This window comes from Pogona vitticeps, chromosome 3 (genome assembly GCF_051106095.1).
Source record: "Pogona vitticeps strain Pit_001003342236 chromosome 3, PviZW2.1, whole genome shotgun sequence".
NCBI classification, from domain to species: domain Eukaryota; kingdom Metazoa; phylum Chordata; class Lepidosauria; order Squamata; family Agamidae; genus Pogona; species Pogona vitticeps.
The window spans coordinates 262,153,612-262,173,887 of NC_135785.1; the positions used below are offsets into that span (position 1 = coordinate 262,153,612).

General features: G+C 42.6%; 1 protein-coding gene across 5 annotated transcripts in view; it reads right to left on the bottom strand.

Moving 5' to 3' along the window:
• FCHSD2 (FCH and double SH3 domains 2) overlaps positions 1–20,276 on the bottom strand; it is a 158,644-nt gene that overhangs the window by 51,998 nt on the left and 86,370 nt on the right. For all 5 annotated transcript variants that reach the window (XM_078390221.1, XM_078390218.1, XM_078390219.1 and 2 more), the window contains 3 exons: positions 16,941–17,074; positions 16,599–16,653; positions 15,403–15,531 (listed from right to left, as the gene is read on the bottom strand). In XM_078390221.1, the coding sequence (XP_078246347.1) occupies positions 15,403–15,531; positions 16,599–16,653; positions 16,941–17,074 (318 nt within the window). The remainder of the gene's footprint in view (positions 1–15,402; positions 15,532–16,598; positions 16,654–16,940; positions 17,075–20,276) is intronic.

Sequence of the window (20,276 nt, forward strand, 5' to 3'; positions counted from 1 at the left end):
AAACAGCCCAAAATACCTACAACAACCATCAGATCCCAGCCGTGAAAGCCTTCGAGAATAAATAATATATTATAATTAGGGGGAGCATTTCTAAGACATTCCACTTTTTTTTCTACAACCAATGTTAGAGCTTATCAGTGGGTTTGAACATGCTTACCAGTACAGATGGCGACGAATCATCATTTTGGTGATTCATCCTGCTTTGTGATCTGTCACAGTTTTATTTGTCTACATGGGGACGAATTAAAAAAAAACAGATCGCAATATTTGTAAAAAATCGCTGATTTTGTGCTTCGTCGGTCCTCATGATTCGTCAACTTTGACGGATGACGAAGCAAGACAAATCCCAAAAAAGGTGCAAAAGTCCAGATTACACATAAACATGTTTGAACTTGTTTAAGGGTTCAAATGTAGGTTGCAGAAAAAATGGGTCCACAATAATAATAATGGCTATATATATAATAGTAAAAATAACTCAAGCAAAATGACAAGCTGAACCAGGCTACTGAATGTGACAGTGCACAGACAGATACATTGACATTAGGAAGACAGTATTAAACATCAACCAAATAATATTTACATTGGTGGCCAACTGAACCGAGAAGTGTTCTGCAGTCACTGGTGTCTCTTTTTCTGCTGCTTTGTATTGAAGGGCATTCGTTCCCAACCATTTCTATAAAATGACATTTCTGTTTGCAAGTTGCCTTCGGCTTATTTAATAACGGACAATTTATCCTTTTATTTTTTCACAGCTAAAGGTTCTGGGGACCAAACATCTTCAAAGGACTAAGTACGTTGAGATGGTTGCCCCAAACACTGCCCAACCCCCCGCTTACCCCCACTTTTCTGCTTCAAAGAGCTGTTTGAAGTTTTCCCATTCAAAGAAGAAGTGGTGGAGATTCCGTATCTTTCCTCCGCCACCTTCCCAGTCTCGCTTGGGCAAGGACACAAGAAAGAGAGGGGGCCTTCTCTGTGGGGGCTCCCAGACTTTGGGATGAGCTGCCCTGAGAAGTCAAGTTGCTCCCCCCCTTGCCTTTCCTTAACCCGGCAAGGACCTTCCCCTTCAGGCGGGTCTCTGAGCAGTAAGTTGTCTCAGAAATCCTGGTGTTGAACCTACAGGTTTTAAAGGGTTTTTCAATTGTTGTCATACTGGATTTTTAAAATCTTACTGTATGTGTAATTGGTTTGTCACTGTGATATTTATACAGGGTTTTAAAATTTCTTATTTTACCTGTTGGGAGCCACCTTGGGTCTCTTATAGAAAGAAAGGCAGCCTATAGTAAATAATTTAAAATAAGAATCAATAAACTAGGTGTGACGGCACCAGCTCTTCTTCACCAAGGTAAAGGTTGCCCTTGACGTTTAGTCCAGTCGTGTCGGACTCTAGGGCGCGATGCTCATCCCCGTCTCCAAGCCATAGAGCCAGCGTTTTGTCCAAAGACAGTTTCCGTGGTCACGTGGCCAGCACGACTAGACACAGAACGCCGTTACCTTCCTACCAAGGTGGTATCTATTTATCTACTCGCATTTTACATGCTTTCAAACGGCTCAGTTGGCAGGAGCTGGGACGAGCAACAAGAGCTTCCTCCGTCGGGTGGATTCGATCTTACGACTGCTTGGTCTTCTGACTTTGCAGCCCAGAGGCATCTGCGGTTTAACCCGCAACGCTACCATGTCCCTTCTTCACCAAAGTATGGCACTATGACTCATTTCAGTTCACAGTTTAAATTTACTTAGGCCTTACCAGGAACAGCTGCAGTTACGATGTACAGTAGTTTGTTCTGACCCTAGCTATCTCTCTCTAGCTAGGGATAGGATAGCAAACCCATACTAGCAGAAATATGCCTAATAAAGGACAGCCACTTTTTGCAGCTCCTGAGTGTTGGGCCATTTGTGAATTTGGTGCAGGCTTTGCCATGGATATGTTGTTTGGGCTTCTGGACTCAACCAAGTGCAAGGCAAGCAAAGGAGGCCACCTGTTTTTACCAACGTGGAAGGAATTAAGGCTCTCTCTCCACCTCCATCCTCCTTCTGTTCAACGGCAGGATCAGAACCTTTCGTCAACAACGATAGTACAACACCAAATTGCTCCAAACCTAACTTGTTGCATCCAACTGCCATCCCTTTTTGCCTTACCCAAAACCAGCTTGCTAAACATACGTGGTTGAGTAAAACCCTTGGGTAGTACGAGAGAATGAATAAATAAAATCAAAATTAAAACTGACCTCAAAAATAATTGTCTTGGTCTTACTACCATGTCAACAGGATTGTTTCTGATCTGAACAATTTCTGTATTTAATAAAATTTCCAGTTTAACAGTTTCTGGGCATTAATAATGAACTCAGTGTACCTCAACTCTGCTGAGCTCAGCAGCAGAGTTCTGACTGGCAGAAAATATGAGAGATGGTCACCGATCTTTTAAGGAAGGAAGGACAGTCAGCTAAAGCTCACTGCGAGCAGCTGCATTCCAGAGCAATTGGTTTTCCGTCTTTAGAAAAAATGTATTTACTGATTATTTTAAGCCTCCCTGTTGCGAGGCAGAAACTGACTGCATCAGATAGCAGCTTTCCTTCCATGAATGTGGGATCCTAGGAACTTTAGATTTTATTTTCAAAACAGAACAGGCTCTTGGCCCAATGAAACGTGAAGAAAACTTTGAGGAACAGATGAGGAGACCCTGCTGGAATTTAGGGCCAAGAGGTGATGGTCTACAGGGTTTTCTCACTTTCCATAAAAGAGAGCATCGATGTGTACATATCTTCTGTCTTTGAATCTACTGGTTCAGATCTTATTCTCTGGAGCCACAGAAAACAAGTTTGCTCCATCTTCCATGTGACAGTCCTTCAGACTATCATATTATTCTCAGTCATCTTTTCTCAAGGCTAAATATACCCATTTGCCTTTCATAAGCCCTGGTACCTATATACAGTCAAATTGTAAGCTAGATATTCTTCAATATATTCGTGAAGGCTTTCATGGCCAGGATCTAATGGTTGTTGCTGTCCTCTGAAGATGCCGGCCACAGAGACTGGTGAAACGTTAGGAAGAACAACCTTCAGAACACAGCCAAAGAGCCCGAAAACCCCACAACAACCATTAGATATTCTTCCTTTACTCTTTTTGACCGCAAAGACAGAATCTACTTTGTATGTAGAAGTAATTTTCAAGTAAGACTATCAGTGAGGGCAATCACCAGGTAGAGCTGAGTATACTTGATAGACAGACCAGTGGCCTTCTCTCCAAAATGTCTCGTACTTAACAGCCCTTCTCTGTTCTGGCAAACTCAAGGTTGTGACTGAGCATAATACAGTGCGCCATATAGCTATCTTCTAAAGACGGAACATGCAAAATGAGCCTGCCCACATATTTTCACTTTTGCTGCTTATTTTCATAGGTCACTCGGATGAAGACTGTTGTGGAATTTTTGGTGGGCAGATGAAGAGAGAATGGGGCAAGATATACCGAAATGACAGTCCCCTGGACTGCAAAGAGAACAAACCTATCCATTCGGAAGGAAATCAACCCCGAGTGCTCACTGGAAGGAGAGATCCTGAAGCTGAGGCTCCAATACTTTGGCCATCTGATGTGAAGAGAAGACTCCTTGGAAAAGACCTTGATGTTGGGAAAGAGTGAGGGCAAGAGGAGAAGGGGACGACACAGGACGAGATGGTTGGACAGGGTCATCGAAGCGACCAACTCCAGGAGGCAGTGGAAGACAGGAGGGCCTGACGTGCTCTGGTCCATGGGGTCACAAAGAGCTGGACACAACTAAACAATTAAACAACAACAACATACCTAAACAACTGAATGCATGGAGCATACTGTGTACGAGGGTACCTGCCTGAACACAGGGTCTCAACAAACTATAACCCACATCTTCATCAGAGGTGACAGATGCCTCATCCAGTCTTCTTCCCATCTCCCAATAGTCCATTTGAACAGCAAGATGTGATTAAATTATCAGGCGGGTTCTTCCTTCTCTCTCTTCAAAGTCTCTGCTGAACAGTTTGACCTATTAACAAGTATACTGGGTGCACAAGATACATTAATCTTAACTCTTAATTAACAGTGAGATCCTATGGCATCCAGCAATTCACCAGCATTTAAATAAATGTTTAAAGACACAGTGGAATTCATCACTATTCTAGTGAACCAAAGTTGGCTCAACATTTAGAACCAACACAGGCAGCCTACTTCAGACTTGTGCTCTAGAGATGTCTTGGGTTGGCCTACTTACACTTTTACAGGAGCGAAAAGGGAGATCGGGAAAGGGCTCTTTGATCTCCGTTTGCCTTTTAAAGTTCTTCCCGATCTCCCTTTTCGCTCCTGTAAAAGTGTCTTGCAATGTTTGGAAGCTGTTTTAAACGATTGCAATGGTTAGTCCACCTCCTGAAACCTATGCAAACTGATTTTGGTGTTGTTCTGACACTTCGTTAATTTATGATGATTTTTTGTTTTTTCCATTGGAAACCATTAGACAGACCATCCAATGGTTTCCAATGGAGAAAATTCAAAAAAATCATCATAAATTAACGAAGTGTCAGAACAACACCAAAATCAGTTTGCATAGGTTTCAGGAGGTGGACTAACCATTGCAATCATTTAAAACAGCGTCCAAACATTGTAAGACACTTTTACAGGAGCGAAAAAGGACTTTGCAAAGGCATTGAAATGTATTGAGTCGGCTTCAATACATTCCAATATAGGAAACATTGTTTCACTCAACGATGTTTCCTATGGGGATTTTCACTGAACGATGGCAATCCGTTCCAATTGGAACGGATTAACCGGTTTTCAATGCATTCCTATGAGAAATGGTGTTTCACAGAACAATGTTTCACACAACTTTGATTTTTTTGGAACCAATTAACATCGTTGTGTGAGGCACCACTGTACTTCAGAAGAAGTTACCATATCTAAAGTCTACAGGCCAAAGAAGAGCAACATGCTTAGCACTGGAAGAACGAGCCGTGGTTGTCAAGAACAGAGGGAATGAAAGGGAGGGCTCTCTCTCCAATTCTTATGACACTGTCTATACCTGGAAATGACTCTTGGAACTTCACAGCCCTACAGCTGCCATGCCATGTCATATCATGGGATGTCAAGTCAATTGTGACGTATGGCAATTCCCAGTAGGGTTTCTGAAGTGAGGTATTTACATTAAGCATTGTGACGCTGGAGTAAAATGTCATTCTGTCAGAATAAAATCATTTCTACAGCTCTTCTATGGAATGTAAAGCTCCTTTCCAAATTATATGCCATATCTCATTACAAACAAGTGCATTCTATTCAGCACAGAAACAATGATTTCCAAAAGATCACTTGACGAGCTTCACAACTGAGCAAGTGAAGCCATGATTCAAAGGATGAGGAGTCAGACCAGAAAACTAAAGAACAGATCCTCTCTGTGTTAACAGATCACTTGTAACGCGCCGTTGTGGGCAATTAAGAAGGACCTCCCTCCCCAACTGAAAAAGCTACAGAAATAGTGCCACAGCAGAACAACGAAAGGGGCGAAACTATGCAGATTCTCCTTGCTTCCACCCATCCTCCCTTTGAGTGCCAATCAATCTGCCAGAGATGAATTAGCTTCCAGGCTCACGGATTCTTGAGAAAGTGCCACAGGCATCATCATAACATGGCTACCAAAAGGCTGGGCCCATTTGCAAAATGGCAGCCACCATGGGGAGCTGCCAGTCAAAAATCACCCAATTCACAGAAGGCAAACTGGTGAGGCCAAGAGAAGAAAATTAGGAAATCCGGCTGTTCCTCCACTCCCCCAGTCCCTACGTTTAACCCATTCACTGTTCTCAAGCTTTCCAAGCAAGAGGGGCCTGGTCCATAAGTGACCTTCTTTCCCCTCTCCTCTCCTGTCAGTCAGGTATGCGGTAAAGCAGAGCATGGACTTAACTGCTTGGCCCCGTTTTTCTGGGCCCACACTTGGCTCCTGCAGATCCCTTCCTACGCGGCAAAGGTAAAAAAAAACAGTTCAGACTTTTCCGGTCAGATAGGATTTGCTCAGGCATCTTTCCTCTGGAAACAACTGGAGCACAACTTTTGAAAGCTCAGTCCGCTTCACTGTAAGTGAACACGAGTTTGAATCTTGTTTCTGCTGCTGCTGTAGTTGTGCGGCATCATCTACTTCTGACTTACCTATGTATTCACGACTTTGAAAAGATGCTGCCTTCAAGAGCCCTGTAAAGGTCTTGCAAACTCAAGCCCACTCTTTCCCCTACTCCAGTCTTCCTCCTCTTCTACTGCATTCCCATTTTCACAGCACCATGGTCTCTCCCAGGGAGTCTTCTCATGATATGCCCAAAGTACCACAGCCTCACTTTAAGCCATTTTAGCTTCATTTTAGCTTGATTTAACCTAGCATATGTAACAGAGAGTGATTGAAATCAGCTCTCATTTTCCTGTGTGTAGGGCTTTAAAAAAGAGAGAGAGCGGGAATAAATTTTCTGCAGCACTGAAATGCAACAGAAGGAGTGAATAAGAGTTAAGAGGTTGAACACAGTGACTGGATTTACGGCACACAGGCGTCTGCATCAAAAGCCATGTATTTATCAAGGCAGTGTTCCCTTTTCCCCTTTATCTTACAGACATTTGTCATTTTCACAATTTCATACCTGAGCTCCTCTGCAGTAGTTAATCAGCTTTGCCTTTAAATTACTTAAATTTAAATTACTCTTTTGCAAGTTGTCTGAGCCGTGAAAAACATCCAAAAAGCCTAAAAACAAGCATGTCACCTGGAAACCTTTAAAACTTCTGCTTGCCATCACTGTGCTCAAAGTCGCCCTGGTTAGCCTCTATGGCAGAAGTGGGCAAGTCATAGAATTTCAAGGGCCATGTCCACTCCCTGCCCATCCCTCAAACATTTTTCTTTTCAAAAGGCTTTTTTAAAACTTAGAAATACATTTCTTGGCCCATTAGGGGCCTGCCTGCCTTTCTTTCTTTCTTTCTTTCTTTCTTTCTTTCTTTCTTTCTTTCTTTCTTTCTTTCTTTCTTCTAAGAAATGTATGCCTACTATAGCCTACTGTAGGGGATGCCCATGCAACGACTATTCTGGATGAAAACAAAGAAGGAGAAAACTTGGCCCCAACTAAAGTTTCCCATGAGTTGCACAAGGTCCACCCCATTAATACATTCATATTGTAGCGTGTTTCCCCGAAAATAAGAAAGGGCCTTGTATTAATTTTTGCTCCAAAAATGCTTTAGCACTTATTTTCAGGGGATGTTTTATTTTTTTCATGTACAATAATCTACTTTTATTCAAATACAGTCAATGTCATCTTCTTCTGGTTGCTGCACAATGGTGAAGGGCGGGGTTTCACTTAATTGGGGCTTATTTTTGGGGTAGGGCTTTTATGACGAGCATCCTGAAAAATCACACTAGGGCTTATTTTCAGGTTAGGTCTTATTTTGGGGGAAACAGGGTATTAATAATTTAAACCCTTTGGATTTTAATTATTAATACAAGATGACTATCCCAAATCAGGGGGACAGAGAAAGAAAAGGGTTTTTTTTTTAAATATCTAGTTAGGCTTATCTGATATATATTTTAGATATGCTCCATGTTTGCAGGCTGTTGTGTAAATGGTTGAACATTTGAATATGAGGATAGGTGGAAAGGAAGGATCCTGAGCAGATGGCCTTGAACTGAAAGAGAAGCTAAGAAACTGCTGATCTAGAAAACAAGAGGCAAAATCTCCTATGTTGTACAATCTGTTCACTTAGCTATCATGGATACCCCACAGACTTAAAAGGAATTTTATTTGCCAATGAAAGTGCCAGCCCAGACTAGCATAGCTCTTTGCTGTAAACTTTCTTCAACACAGGCATGTCTCAAACCATGATTTATAAGGTCAGCAGTATATTTACCAATGTAAATCTGGAAGTAGGTACACAGCTAACTCTAAAGACCCATCTGAAGTGCTATTTCCAGCATGCTTTAAAACTTTAAATACAGCTCTTGTTTACAGGCCTTGCTTGAATACATGCTTGAAAAAGAAATATTCTAAGCGAAGCTTTTCTCGGAAAATATAATTTATGAGCGAATTTACTTTGGACCCCTGCCAAAGGTCTTCTCTCATGCAAAACCTCTTCCATGGAATGTCACAGCTGATACACCACAGAAAATCACACACAGAGGATCTCCTCAGTTCACTTTGGAATGCAAAAGCAGTGTGGATATTTCAGGCTTTTGCTGAACAAATTTACTCCGCACTCTGTCTGTACTCCAGAGTACAGACAGAGTTCCGACTCCTGTCCTTTGAAGATGCCGGCCAAAGAGACTGGCGAAACGTTAAGAAGGAGAAAAACCTTAAGAACACGCCCAAACAACCCGGAAAACCCACAACAACAACCAGATCCCGGCCGCGAAAGCCTTCGAGAATACATTACTACTCCTTTTTACTTGTAACAGATTACACTGAAGCATTTCTTCTCCCACTTCAACTCCAATCAATTTATCCAAGTAAAACAGGGCTAAAAATACCAGCTAAACCTCATTCCATAACGATTAACCCTTATTTACTGCTGGAAAATGGATAAATGTTAAGGCAACTTTTACAGCAGTGCTTGACTTATGTTTAGTTGGATCTGCTTTTCTTCCAAGGAGCCCAAGTTGATACAGTATATCCAGCTCCTTTCCTGCCATTCTGCTTTCACAGCGATCCTGTGAGGTAGGTTAAGCCAAAAGATAAAGGTCCAATGTGACTGAGATTTGTTAAAAAAATGGAATCTGGGTCTCATTTAGCTGTGCCTGACACACTAGCAAAGCAAAGCAAAATGTTCTGCTTATATACTTCCACTTAATGCTTAAAGAACTCTCTGGGTAGTTTACAATTTAATTATGTAAGTTACACTTTGCCCCTAGCAAAGTAGATACTCATTGTTTTGACTTTGGAACGATGGAAGGCTGAGTCAGCCTTCAGCTGGCTATCTGAGCCTGTTGGGAATCAAACTCAGGCCATGAGGAGAGTCTTGACTGCAGTACTGCGGTTTAACTGCTATTTATTTGTTTAGATTTATACCCCACTGTGAAGAGGAACCAATTAACACAGTCGTTCCTGAAAGTGAGCTGTTCCCTCCATCGTCTCGAGCGGAAGGAGGTGACACCACGTTACTTAATTTATCCCGGGGAGTGTGAGAGATGTCTCTAGAGGAAGGCGAGACTTAGGGAGAAGGCAGGAGGAGAACAACTAGTCATGGGGTTTTTATTTTTTCTCATGACGACAGAGTGGGAGGAAAAGGCAGGAGAGAAGCTGGGGTTCAAAGGAGTGGATAGACAGAAGGGAGGAGGAAAGTGGAAAAGAGGGGGAGTGAAAAGACAAGGGAGAAGAACCTCACGTATTCTCATTCCCAAAGAGAGGCAGACCCAGACGTGGGTGCGGAGCAACCGGTATTAAAGTACAGTTAGGAGAACCGGATCCGCTAGAATGGAAGGTCTATGTTTACCCGAGAGGGAAAGGTCCTTGGAGGAAGGTGGTGCAGCCGGAGCCCATTCCCCCGGGGGAGACGGCACTAGAAGGAGAGTGGGCACCTCACCCGTGCTGTGGGACCCTATGCGCGGCAAAGAGCACCCCACGGAGGAAACCGAACGATCGATTTGGGACATCACCGCGTTAAGAGAAAGAACAAACCAGATGGGACCACCTACATTATGGACTGGTTCGCCTGTGTGTTAAATGGTTTTGCTGGGCCTCCGGAAGTTATTTATTGTACACCCTTCCCCTCATGGTGACAGTAAATGTTCTGTTAATGACATTCTGTCTCCTGTGGATAATCGTGTCGAAGAAGGGAACCTGCTAAAATTAGAACAAGAACCTAATCACAACCATCCATTTACTGAGCATGCCACTACTCTGGACAGCTTACAAAATATTATAGTAAAGGTAAAGGTTCCCCTTGCCATTTAGTTCAGTCGTGTCTGACTCTAGGTCGCGGTGCTCATCCCTGTCTCCAAGCCGTAGAGCCAGCATTTGTCTGTAGACAGTTTCCGTGGTCACGTGGCCAGCGCGACTAGACACGGAACGCTGCGACCTTCCCACCGAGGTGGTCCCTCTTTATCTACTCTCATTTTACATGCTTTCCAACAGCTAGGTTGGCAGGAGCTGGGACAAGCGACGGGAGCTCCCTCTGTTGTGTGGATTCGAACTGCTGGTCTTTCGACCTTGCAGCCCTGAGGCTTCTGCGGTTTAACCCACAGCGCCACCCATATCTATTACCTCATCTTCAAAAATCATTTTTTTGGGCAGGGAAAGCCGGATTGTAATACACAAACAACTTGCAAGTTTTATGCATCATTTTGGAAGAAGATATTCTCAAGCGGGGAAATAAAACTGGGGGACAGGGTGGCTGTTTCTTACCCCTCTGTTTCTTCAGAGTTTCTTCCTACACATTCCCAGCTCTGTTTGCAACATTTGTTGCATAATCTTTTTCAAACTGGAGATGCCAGAAAATTAAACTGAGCCTCATTTCCCAGGGCAGAGGCAAGAAAAGTACCGCTTTCTTGGCTTGTAAAGAACCACACGTATGTTCTCTGCCCTTTGTCTCCTCATGCATTGGATTGGTTGACAGCCTAGATACGGGCACGAACTGCCGCTTCCGCAGTTCGTTCAGTGGCCAAACTGGTCTTTGGTGGTTCGAAGCCCCGCCTCCTCCCAATCGGAAGCAGCGCACACAGGGGGCGGGACACCACCTCTGTGTGGGTGTCCACTAGAGAAGGTGGGACTTTGAAGTGCTAAACACCTGTTTGGCCACTAAACGAACCAGTAGGAACCAGTCTGTGCCCATCTCTATAATCACACAAGGAGTTCCATCCCGTTCACGGATACAAAACACTCCACATGTTTGGGGTCTGGAAATTCACATACCCTAAAACACCTATAGATGAGGCTTTACCCTGTCTTGAGTGATGCCATATTCACTTCCCCAGCTGTATGTGAAAGGATAACACTTTTCAAATATTTGAAAGGTTGTCATGCAGAGGAGGGGTGGGATCTATTCTTGATCATCCCAGAGCGCAGGACACGTAACAACGGGCTCAAATTAAAGGAACCCAGGTTTTGGATGAATATCAGGAAAAACCTCCTAACTGTTAGAGCAGTATGACAATGGAACCCATGACCTCGAGAGGTGATGAGTGCTCCAATACTGGAGGCATTCAAGGGAAAATTGGACAACCACCCAGCAGATATCCCTTGATTTGTACTCCTGCATCGAGCAGGGGACTGGACGATGGCCTTGATGGAACTTCCAAGGTCACTATTCTACAAAATCATGTTCACCTGGAATGGATGATGGTTTCCTCCACCCACAGGCTTTTATATAAAATGAGGATAAGGTTTAAGCCTCCTAAAATTACCCAGGAGGTTGATAAAGATCTCCACAATAGTGGTGGTATGCATTGGGGATGAGAATCCAGTGTCCTATCTTTGAAGAAATTGACCCACTTATGAGCCCCTTTAATCTGATACTTAGCTTGTTCCTCTCAGTTGGCAAGCCATTGCCTAAAAGCCTCAGGACGTTTCCACCAACATAAGAAAATCCCTGCTGGATGAGATTAGATCAAAGGCCTATACATTTCACCTCTTGTCACCCACAGTGGCTAATTAGAGATCTTCTGGAACTCCTAAGCAACAACCTCTGTTTCTGGCTAGGGACGAAAAGAGAAACATCAGGGAGAAAAAGAGGCTCTGTTTAAACCCTATTATGCTGAATTTTGGTTAAGGAAGCTTAAGGAGGTTTGGTATGAAATCTGAACTGATACGCCATGGCTTGCGATTAATGTACAAAACAGAATCGTAAGTAGTTTTGTTTCAAAGATTTCTCCAGTCTAGGACAATTAAGAAACTGCCATGCTACCAATCAACTGGCCTCTAGAAGCTGATCCACCATAGAAAATAGACTGGACATATAGATTTGAATGTTGAACAGAATGGGCAAAAATCAAAAAGACAACTTTAATCTTAGGAACTGAAATCATGTTTGGAAACTAACTGCCAGAAAGGACAGTTTGAAAAGACAAAATTTGTGCACATAAACATATCCTTTGCTCTCTTACAATATGGAATTACAGGACTGGGACTTCACCTTCTGCACTAAAACATACTTCAATTAAACAGCCTAACTGGCAGCTAAAGATGAACAGATTTATATAGGCAAAAAAGCAGGATTGAGCCATAGAGACAAGTAGTTGTGCCAGGATGATGACTACCAGCAAAAGATCCACCAAGATTGATTGTTTTCACTTTTAGCAGCAATTAAGAACGTTTCCAGCTTTTCAATGCAACCATAAGGCGAGGAGTCTTGATTCCTTAACTGAAAGCTAACATGTTCAATCAAAGGTCCTCTGGGATGTGTCATTTTACAATTTAAAAAAAACCCTGCAACTCAATCTGTCCAAAGGTAATGTCACAGCAATGACAGACCCACCAACAGAAGTATCTCCTCCAAAAACCTGAAGTCAGCAGCAATCCACATTTATAACTGCTGGATAAATCTCAGTAAAGCAAGCCACGCATCAAACAAGCATACTGCTAAGGATTTCCGTAGGCAGCTGCCCCTCCAATATGTAAGAACCACACAGCACACAAAATAATCTGATGGGAGACAGAATGTATAAAAATCACAGAGCGATGCAAAAGAGAAACACAAATCAAATAATTGTAACTAAAAACTGTACAATGCAAAAAAGAGCTTACATCCATGCTTTTGACAGTAGTTTGAGGCTAGACGACTAAAGAATTTACATAAAACATTAAACAATGTGGGTAAGTTTTGCAGAATGAATCTAGACTGAGCAAAGGGCATGCATGGTTCTTCCCATAGAACTGATCTTTCGGATCAAAAGTAGCCACCTTCCCAGGAAAGCACAATGAGAAAGGCAACTATAGCTTTCTGGCATGTTTTCAAATGTAGGGACAACACAAAGCATTCTGAATTTATATTGGGGAAAAAACCCCACATGAATCAGAACTCGGGAACAGCAATCATAAACGTGGATCTGCTTGGGACTGTGGTTGCGTGGGGTCCTGAGAAAGAGAAAAATAGCGCAGACTGCGCCTGTGTGTGCCTGTGCCCCACCCACAGCTGACGATCAAGGACCCACCAGATTTCCCTTTTGTGAGAGGTCTCCTTCCTCCACTCCATCCAGCACATGACATAGATGTCTGTACCTGACTGCTTGGAATGTATTTTGGTGCTGCTAAGGTTTTTTCTACCCCTCTCCATGGTTCTTGTTTGATCCTTTTGTATTTGTACACTCACCATTGTTAGCATTAAACACTGTCTTTTAATGATGTAAGCCACCTCAGGTCCTCTTTAAGGAGAAAGTCAGGGTAAAAATATCTTAAATAAAACCATTGTTAACATCTCTATGTCAGAACATAAATCCCCATAGCTGAGATTTGCCTTTAACCCACATGTCCTATATATCTGATTCCGAAGGTTGTGTATACCCAACACAGCTAGTAGCTATTGACAGCTTAACCGTTCTTTCTGGAACATTTGGGTTGTACCGAACTGCTGTGTGACAACATTTTTTCCATTCTATAATGATGATATCCTCATTGACAACCGCTACCTTCCCTCCCCTGATAACTTAGACGCTGAAGGGACAATGGCACTGCAAAAGGACCACCCATTTTAACACAGGCTTACTTGTTCACAATCCACACACATTTTAATGACACTCAAACAGAAGCCATGAGCATCCCTACTTCGGCTCAAAGCGCATGAAACATGAGACGGGTGCTGTCTGAAATCACCAGACAGAAGGCTGTTCGGTGTACTTTCAAAAATGGTCTTTTAATTATTAATGCAATCTGGGAAGATGATCTAAAAATCAATTTAATGTCATTTTTCTGGAAAAGTGCCCTGCCTCTTAAATGACTGACTACCAACCCCACCCCCAAAAATTACATCGGAACTGGGACAGCCATGGAGACCAGGATACCATGACATAGTAATTTACTTCCATCATATCCATATTCAGTATATAAATGCAGTAAACAGAGAGAGAGAGAGAGAGAGAGAGAGATGGAGATGGTAGGATTAGTAACTTGATACTCAGAATGAGCTTTCAAGAGCCCTGATTTGCAGTGTCTTCAGAATAAAGCTGACATCCCCTTTTCCATCCTGTGCTCTCAGCTTATGTTTTCTGCAGATAATTGTATAAATCCAGCAAAATGTACTAAATATACCTCTAGATGAGCAATTTGTAGAACAGTACGTAGTCAATAATAATATGTGAGTTCAAGAAAATGTGAGCCTTGACAATAAGGTTGCTGATATGCTGTGAAAAAGAATGATCCAATCCTGGTCTCAGATTACATACAGAAAAGCACAGTTTAGGTGATATGATTGCCTGATTGAAATGGTTCCCATTATGTTTCAAGAAATAGCCTCAATCTCATAACGAATGCATGGCTGGGAAGGAAAAAGGAAATCTTAGAAGACAGGAAAGCTATCTATGAAAAAAGCCTAATACATTCACTGAATTCCACACATGGCTGTTTCACAGACAGTTCTGGCAAAATATATGCATATACTGTATATGATTCACCAAACATAGCTTTAGTCAGCTTGATATGCTCATCTCAGTGCATCTGACCCTCAGATTTAAAAACAAATTTACCACTGGAAACTGCAAGCAATGTAGTGGACAATTTGATAAAACACAAATGCAAAAGAAAATAATACCAGTTGCATGATAGTTCTTTAGATCCAGGGCACAAAACAATCTATATTCAGGAGTTCAACTTTCAGCAAATGTTTCATTTCCATATTGTGTGCCAGATATATGTTTTTAAAATCCAGATCAGCCTTGAATCCAAATTTGAGCTTTGAAACATAAAGTAAGGAAACTATGGTTTACTAGAATTGTTTGCCTGCTTTTGCTTTCTGTCACTTCAGAAAGCAAAAGCAGGCAAACAACTCTAGTAAATCATAGAGACAATCACACTTGTCTCTAATGTGCAGCAGCCTCTGGAGACAAAGCAGGGACTGTAAATACGGTTTATTAATTCAGTCATCATGCATACTACGGTATGCAAATCCACCTCAAGCAAAGGTTTCTAATTCTGGTTTGCTGGCTGATCACAAACTATGCTTTTTCAATTCAAACACCAAGGCTTGAATAAAATTAGTTTAGTAATAAAATTACTAAATAAAATTAGCTTCTGTAAAATTAGTCTGGCACAATCTGATGTTTAAATTGACAGATTTACCAGCACGTCTCCCCACGGAACAAAAGACTCCAGTAAGATCTCTTTGCACACAGAACAACTCAGGCAAATCCATCACAGTGCTTTGTGACATTATTTAAATTACACTTTAAATAAACCGGTTAACGATTGGGAAAATACAAGTTTTTCGAACAAAACTTTCTGGCATTACCTTCATAATGTTCACTAAGTCTGTCTGATAGTAGCGGTCTTGGTGTGCATTTGCAGCTGCTAAGGTAAGAAGGTAATCATTCCGCGCATGAGTAGCTTTAGAATTACACTCTGAGCGTCGTGCTTTTAACTGTAACAACAGAAGAAAAATCAGATGACAAAGAAGTAATGAGCAGTAATTTAAGTCAGGAAAGCTTAACACTATGAATCAATGTTTTAATAAGGAGATGAGGTTTGACAACCTGGTTCATATTTCCAAAGCCATGTACTTTCATTTGTTTTATGGCATGAGATGGGTGCCCAGTTGGGTGGACCATCTTTTAATAAAATTCACTGCTGTTTACTACTACCACTATATAATGACGATAACAACAGAGTGAACAGTACTATAATGGGTTCCAAATACATTGAAGAAAAGGGTATGGGTAAATTTTAATTGGGATTCTGTTGCCATATGACTGCAGTGCATCACACTACCCTTGAAAGGCCTAAAATGTTTTATGGAAAAAAGGGTAAGCTCTGGATAAAGGCAACATAAACACACAGGATGAACCAACATGCACCAATAAGCTTCTCCAAAAAGTGGGTGTGGGAGGTGGGTGCGGAATCTGTGGGTCTTCTGCAGCCCTCCAAATGCCCTCAACAGATGTTCTGGAGGGCTGGAGGGGCTACTGAGGACCACAAGGGAGAACGGCCAAGAGTGGAGGTGCTACCAAAAGAACTGCCCTCGATTTAGGCCTTGGGTAGGAAGCCGAGGTCAAAGAACACAACATATTTCTCTAACATGACACATTTAGTGCATGGAAGTGTGGTGGTGCAGGTTTCCTTCTGCCATGGACAAGACACTTGGCCATTTAGGGTAAAGAAAATTAAACAAAGAAAGACTAAAGACTAAAAACCAGCCAAACCCCAGTGCTATCAAACTGCTTCTCTCTGAACCCAGAAGACAGGAAGCGCTAGTGTTACATGAGCATTTCTTTTTCTGGAACAAGGGCAACCATGTTGTTTCCAAACCAAGACAAAAATAATTCCCAAGTTTGTGAGGCATGCGCAGATTTGGGTTCTGAAGTCAGAAAGGAAAATAAGCTAGTTCATCCTAGTTTTATGAGGCTCTGCTTTCTGGACATCTGTGACTCATTTCCTAGATGCAACCGCTCCCTAAAATTATACCAGGCAACCTTAAGAAAAAATTCTCACCTTTACACTTGCTTTCTGTAAGCTTATTCTTGACTGAAAAAGACTGAGCTTAGATCTGTAATAGAAAGTTACAAAAAAGATCAGCAGATTCCTTGAGCAGGTATTACATTTAGAGAGTTAATTCTCTGAAAGAGCTTAACATGAATGCTTTGGAAAATAACAATGAGGTAGCACTGGAGAAATGGAGAAAATCCCTAGCAACCTGGAGATGCTTTTGCAGATGACCAGGGCCAATGCCTGTTTATGACTTTTGATTACATTACTAATGGTCAAGCGAGATGTGCTACACAAAGCTGTTTAAAGCAATTTACATGCACAAATTGCAGACATGCAGGAACATACTTGGCCTCGATATCAGCCTTTTCACGGACAGCGTGAGCCATCTGCTCTGTTTCAAAGTATTTCTTCTTGCCCTTGGCTAAATCCTTCACAGTCTCTTGTAATTCAGCCTGGATTCTGGTCAATTGCTCCACACACTGAATTAAGGGGAGAAAAAAGAAATAGGAAAGGTGAATTGGTATTTGTTTGTTTTTCAATGAAGCACAATTGTCATCATTACTGTATCGAATTTAAAAAATAAACATGCTGTTCTTATAAATAATAGATATTGTTATTCTGGACAAGCTAAGGTAAGTTTGTTTGTAGAGATAGGTGTGAAGTGCTGGTTTGTACCAGTTCGTTTAATTGGTCGAACAGGTGTTTGGTGCTTCAAAGCTTCGCCTCCCCCAGCAGCCGCCCCCCAGAGGCAGTACCCAGAGGACGTGGAAAAGGGAAGCTAGGCCACTGCCTCTAGAGTGATTGCCCCTCAGAGGAGGCAGGGCTATGAAGTGCAGGAACCTGTTCAGCCAATAAACGAGAATCATTATTCATTTCAATAGTGCAAACAAAAGGGGTTTACAGAGCCAGGAACGTTTGTGGCTCGGGCATGTCATGAGAATGGCTGATGGTCGGATTCCAAAAGATCTCCTGGATGGAGAAAGAGCCCCACAGGGAGACCCCAGCTGCGATACAAGGAGATCTGCAGGCGGTGCATCACAGCCTCTCCCATTTTGTAGAGGCCCTTGTCCAGCAGGCCGAGGCAAAGAGGCAGTCCCGAAAGCAACAAAATCAGGGAGCTGGAGAGGGGACAGATTGTATTTATATTCAGTGTGGAAGGGATGGTCCCTCTCGAATTGGCCTTCTCAGCCGCACTAGAAGCTGTTCCAAGTCCTCTCTTCAGAGCACATTACCATAGTCTCTTCAGACTGAAGGATGCCTAATGAGCCCTATCTACTGAAATACAAAGCTTGCCACTTTTTGTGAGCTGTAGAGAGAGGGGCTGCTTAAAATTCCACAACAGGTAAAAGCCAAGAACCACAGCCTATACAGCTACTACTGCAAGGATGAAGATTTAAATCCCTGTTGAATTACATAAGCATAGATCTACAGCAGGTATTTTGGTGGGAGGAACAATGTGGAATATAAACTTGTTGATTATAGGCAGATTTACAGTGTCCCACTCCTGAATGGTTTCCCGTGACACTTATTTCAATTAATGCTGTCTGAAAACTCTTTTTAAAAGACATCTACCATGTTTAACTATTTTTATCGCAGTTTCAAAGTGTTTTAATTCTCCCTTGCAAATCCAGAACATTTTATTCCTCAATAAACTGCAAAAAGGCTTAATATCTTTACAAGTTAATAAACAAGGAAATAGCCAAAATGCTGAGGACAGGATTATCTGTATGTAATGAATTTAACCCACCTTTCTCCTTAAAAAGGACCCAAGGCAGCTAACATCATTAAAATAGAGTATTTAAAACAACAATACATATAGAAATACAAAAAGGATCAAACAAATACCATACTAAAAACATAAACACTAAAACACAGCAAAAGCAGTAAGGGACAACCATCTATTAAAAAACCCCACTCTGAGAAGCCAGTCACTCAGAGAAAGCTTGCCTGAAAAGAAAGGTCTCCACCTGCTTATGGAAGGACAGCTAAGATGGAGCCCACTTGGCCTCCAGTGGGAAGGAGTTCCATAGTCTGGGAGGAGCCACAGAGAAGGTCTTCTCCTGTATCCCCACCAAACACACCTGTAAAAATGGCAGGGCTGAGAGAAAGGCCTCTCCTGGCTATCTTAACACTCCAGAAGAAAGGGAGATGCAGTCCTTGAGATAGCTTGAAGACATTTAGGGCATTACTGCTTAGAACCACTACTTTGAATTCTGCCTGGAAATGGATCAGCAGCCAGTGGAGCTGCTGTAGCTGGGAGGTTATGTGATCCGTGTAACCAGATCCAGTCACCAATCTGAGTGTCATGTTTTGGACCCACTGATGTTTCTGGACATTATGCAGAGGGAACCCCATGGAGTGTGTGTTGTATTAATCCAGCTGGGAAGGAACTAGGGCATGTGTCACATTGGCCAGAGAAGATCTCTCCAGAAACAGATGTAGCTGGCGCATCCGTTTCAACTGTGCAAAAGCTCTCCTTGCTACCGCTGAAACCTGGGCATCCAGGCTCAGAGACAAATCCAGGAGCGCTCCCAAGCTGCGTACCTGTGTTTACAGAGGGGGTGTAATTCAATCCAGCACAGGCTGAATCCCTCTTCTTTGATCTGCCTTTTAATTGACCATGAGCACCTCTGTCCTGTTTTAAGTTTCAGTTTATTCGCCCTTATCCAATTCATTACTGACATCAGACACTGTTCCAAGAGCCAAATCAGCTTCCTCAGATGTAGATGGCAAGGAGAGATAGAGCTGACTGTCATCGGAATACTGGTGACATCAAAGCTCAAAACTCTGGACAACCTCTCCTGGAGGTTTCATGTAAATGTTAAATAGCATAGGGGACAAAACAGATCCCTGAGAGACACCAAAGGCCAGTGTGTTGATTAGAAGTCTCCCAACATCAACAGCTGGGTTCTCCCCTCCAGGAAGGACTGCAGCCATAGTTTTTTTTTTTAAAAAGGTGCTTCCAAGTTTCATCCCAGAGAAATGGGTCAGGAGGATACCATGGTCAATGGTATCGAAAGCCACTGAGAGGTCCAGCAAAATTGAGAGGGACACACTCCCGTTGTCCAGTTCCCAGAGTAGGTCATCCACCAAGGTGACCAGAGCAATCTCTGTGCCATAACCAGGCCTGAAGCCTGAAATGGATCTAGATAATCTGTCTCATCCTGGAACACCTGGAGCTGAGAAGCCACAACCCACTTTGGTAATGATTCAGTATTGCGGGATCTAAGGAGGGCCATTCCAACAATGGTCTTACTACTGCTTCCTTGAAGCATGCTGGTATTTTACCCGGTTGCAAGGAGGCATTCACCACACACTTCCTAGGCACTTGATCAGTCCCTTTCTGGAATCTTTTCTAAGTCACGGCAAAGGTCCAGCAGACAGGATGTAGCCTTCACCTCTCCAAGGTTCTTGTCTACATCATCAGGTTGCAGAAACTGAAACTCATCCATCAGCACAGGGCAAGCAGGGGCCACAGTTACATTCACAGGATTAGTGGGAAGGTGGGTAAATGCTGCTCCGTGTTTCACTTTTAAGTCTTGCCAAATATAGTTTCTGTAGAACATGTTCTGCAGGAAGACGGTCATGGGTTCAGCCCCTGGCATCTCCAGTTAAAAGTATCCTAGATCTGGGAAAGATCTTTTGAGGATCTGGAGAGCTAAACAGGCAATTCTGGACAGG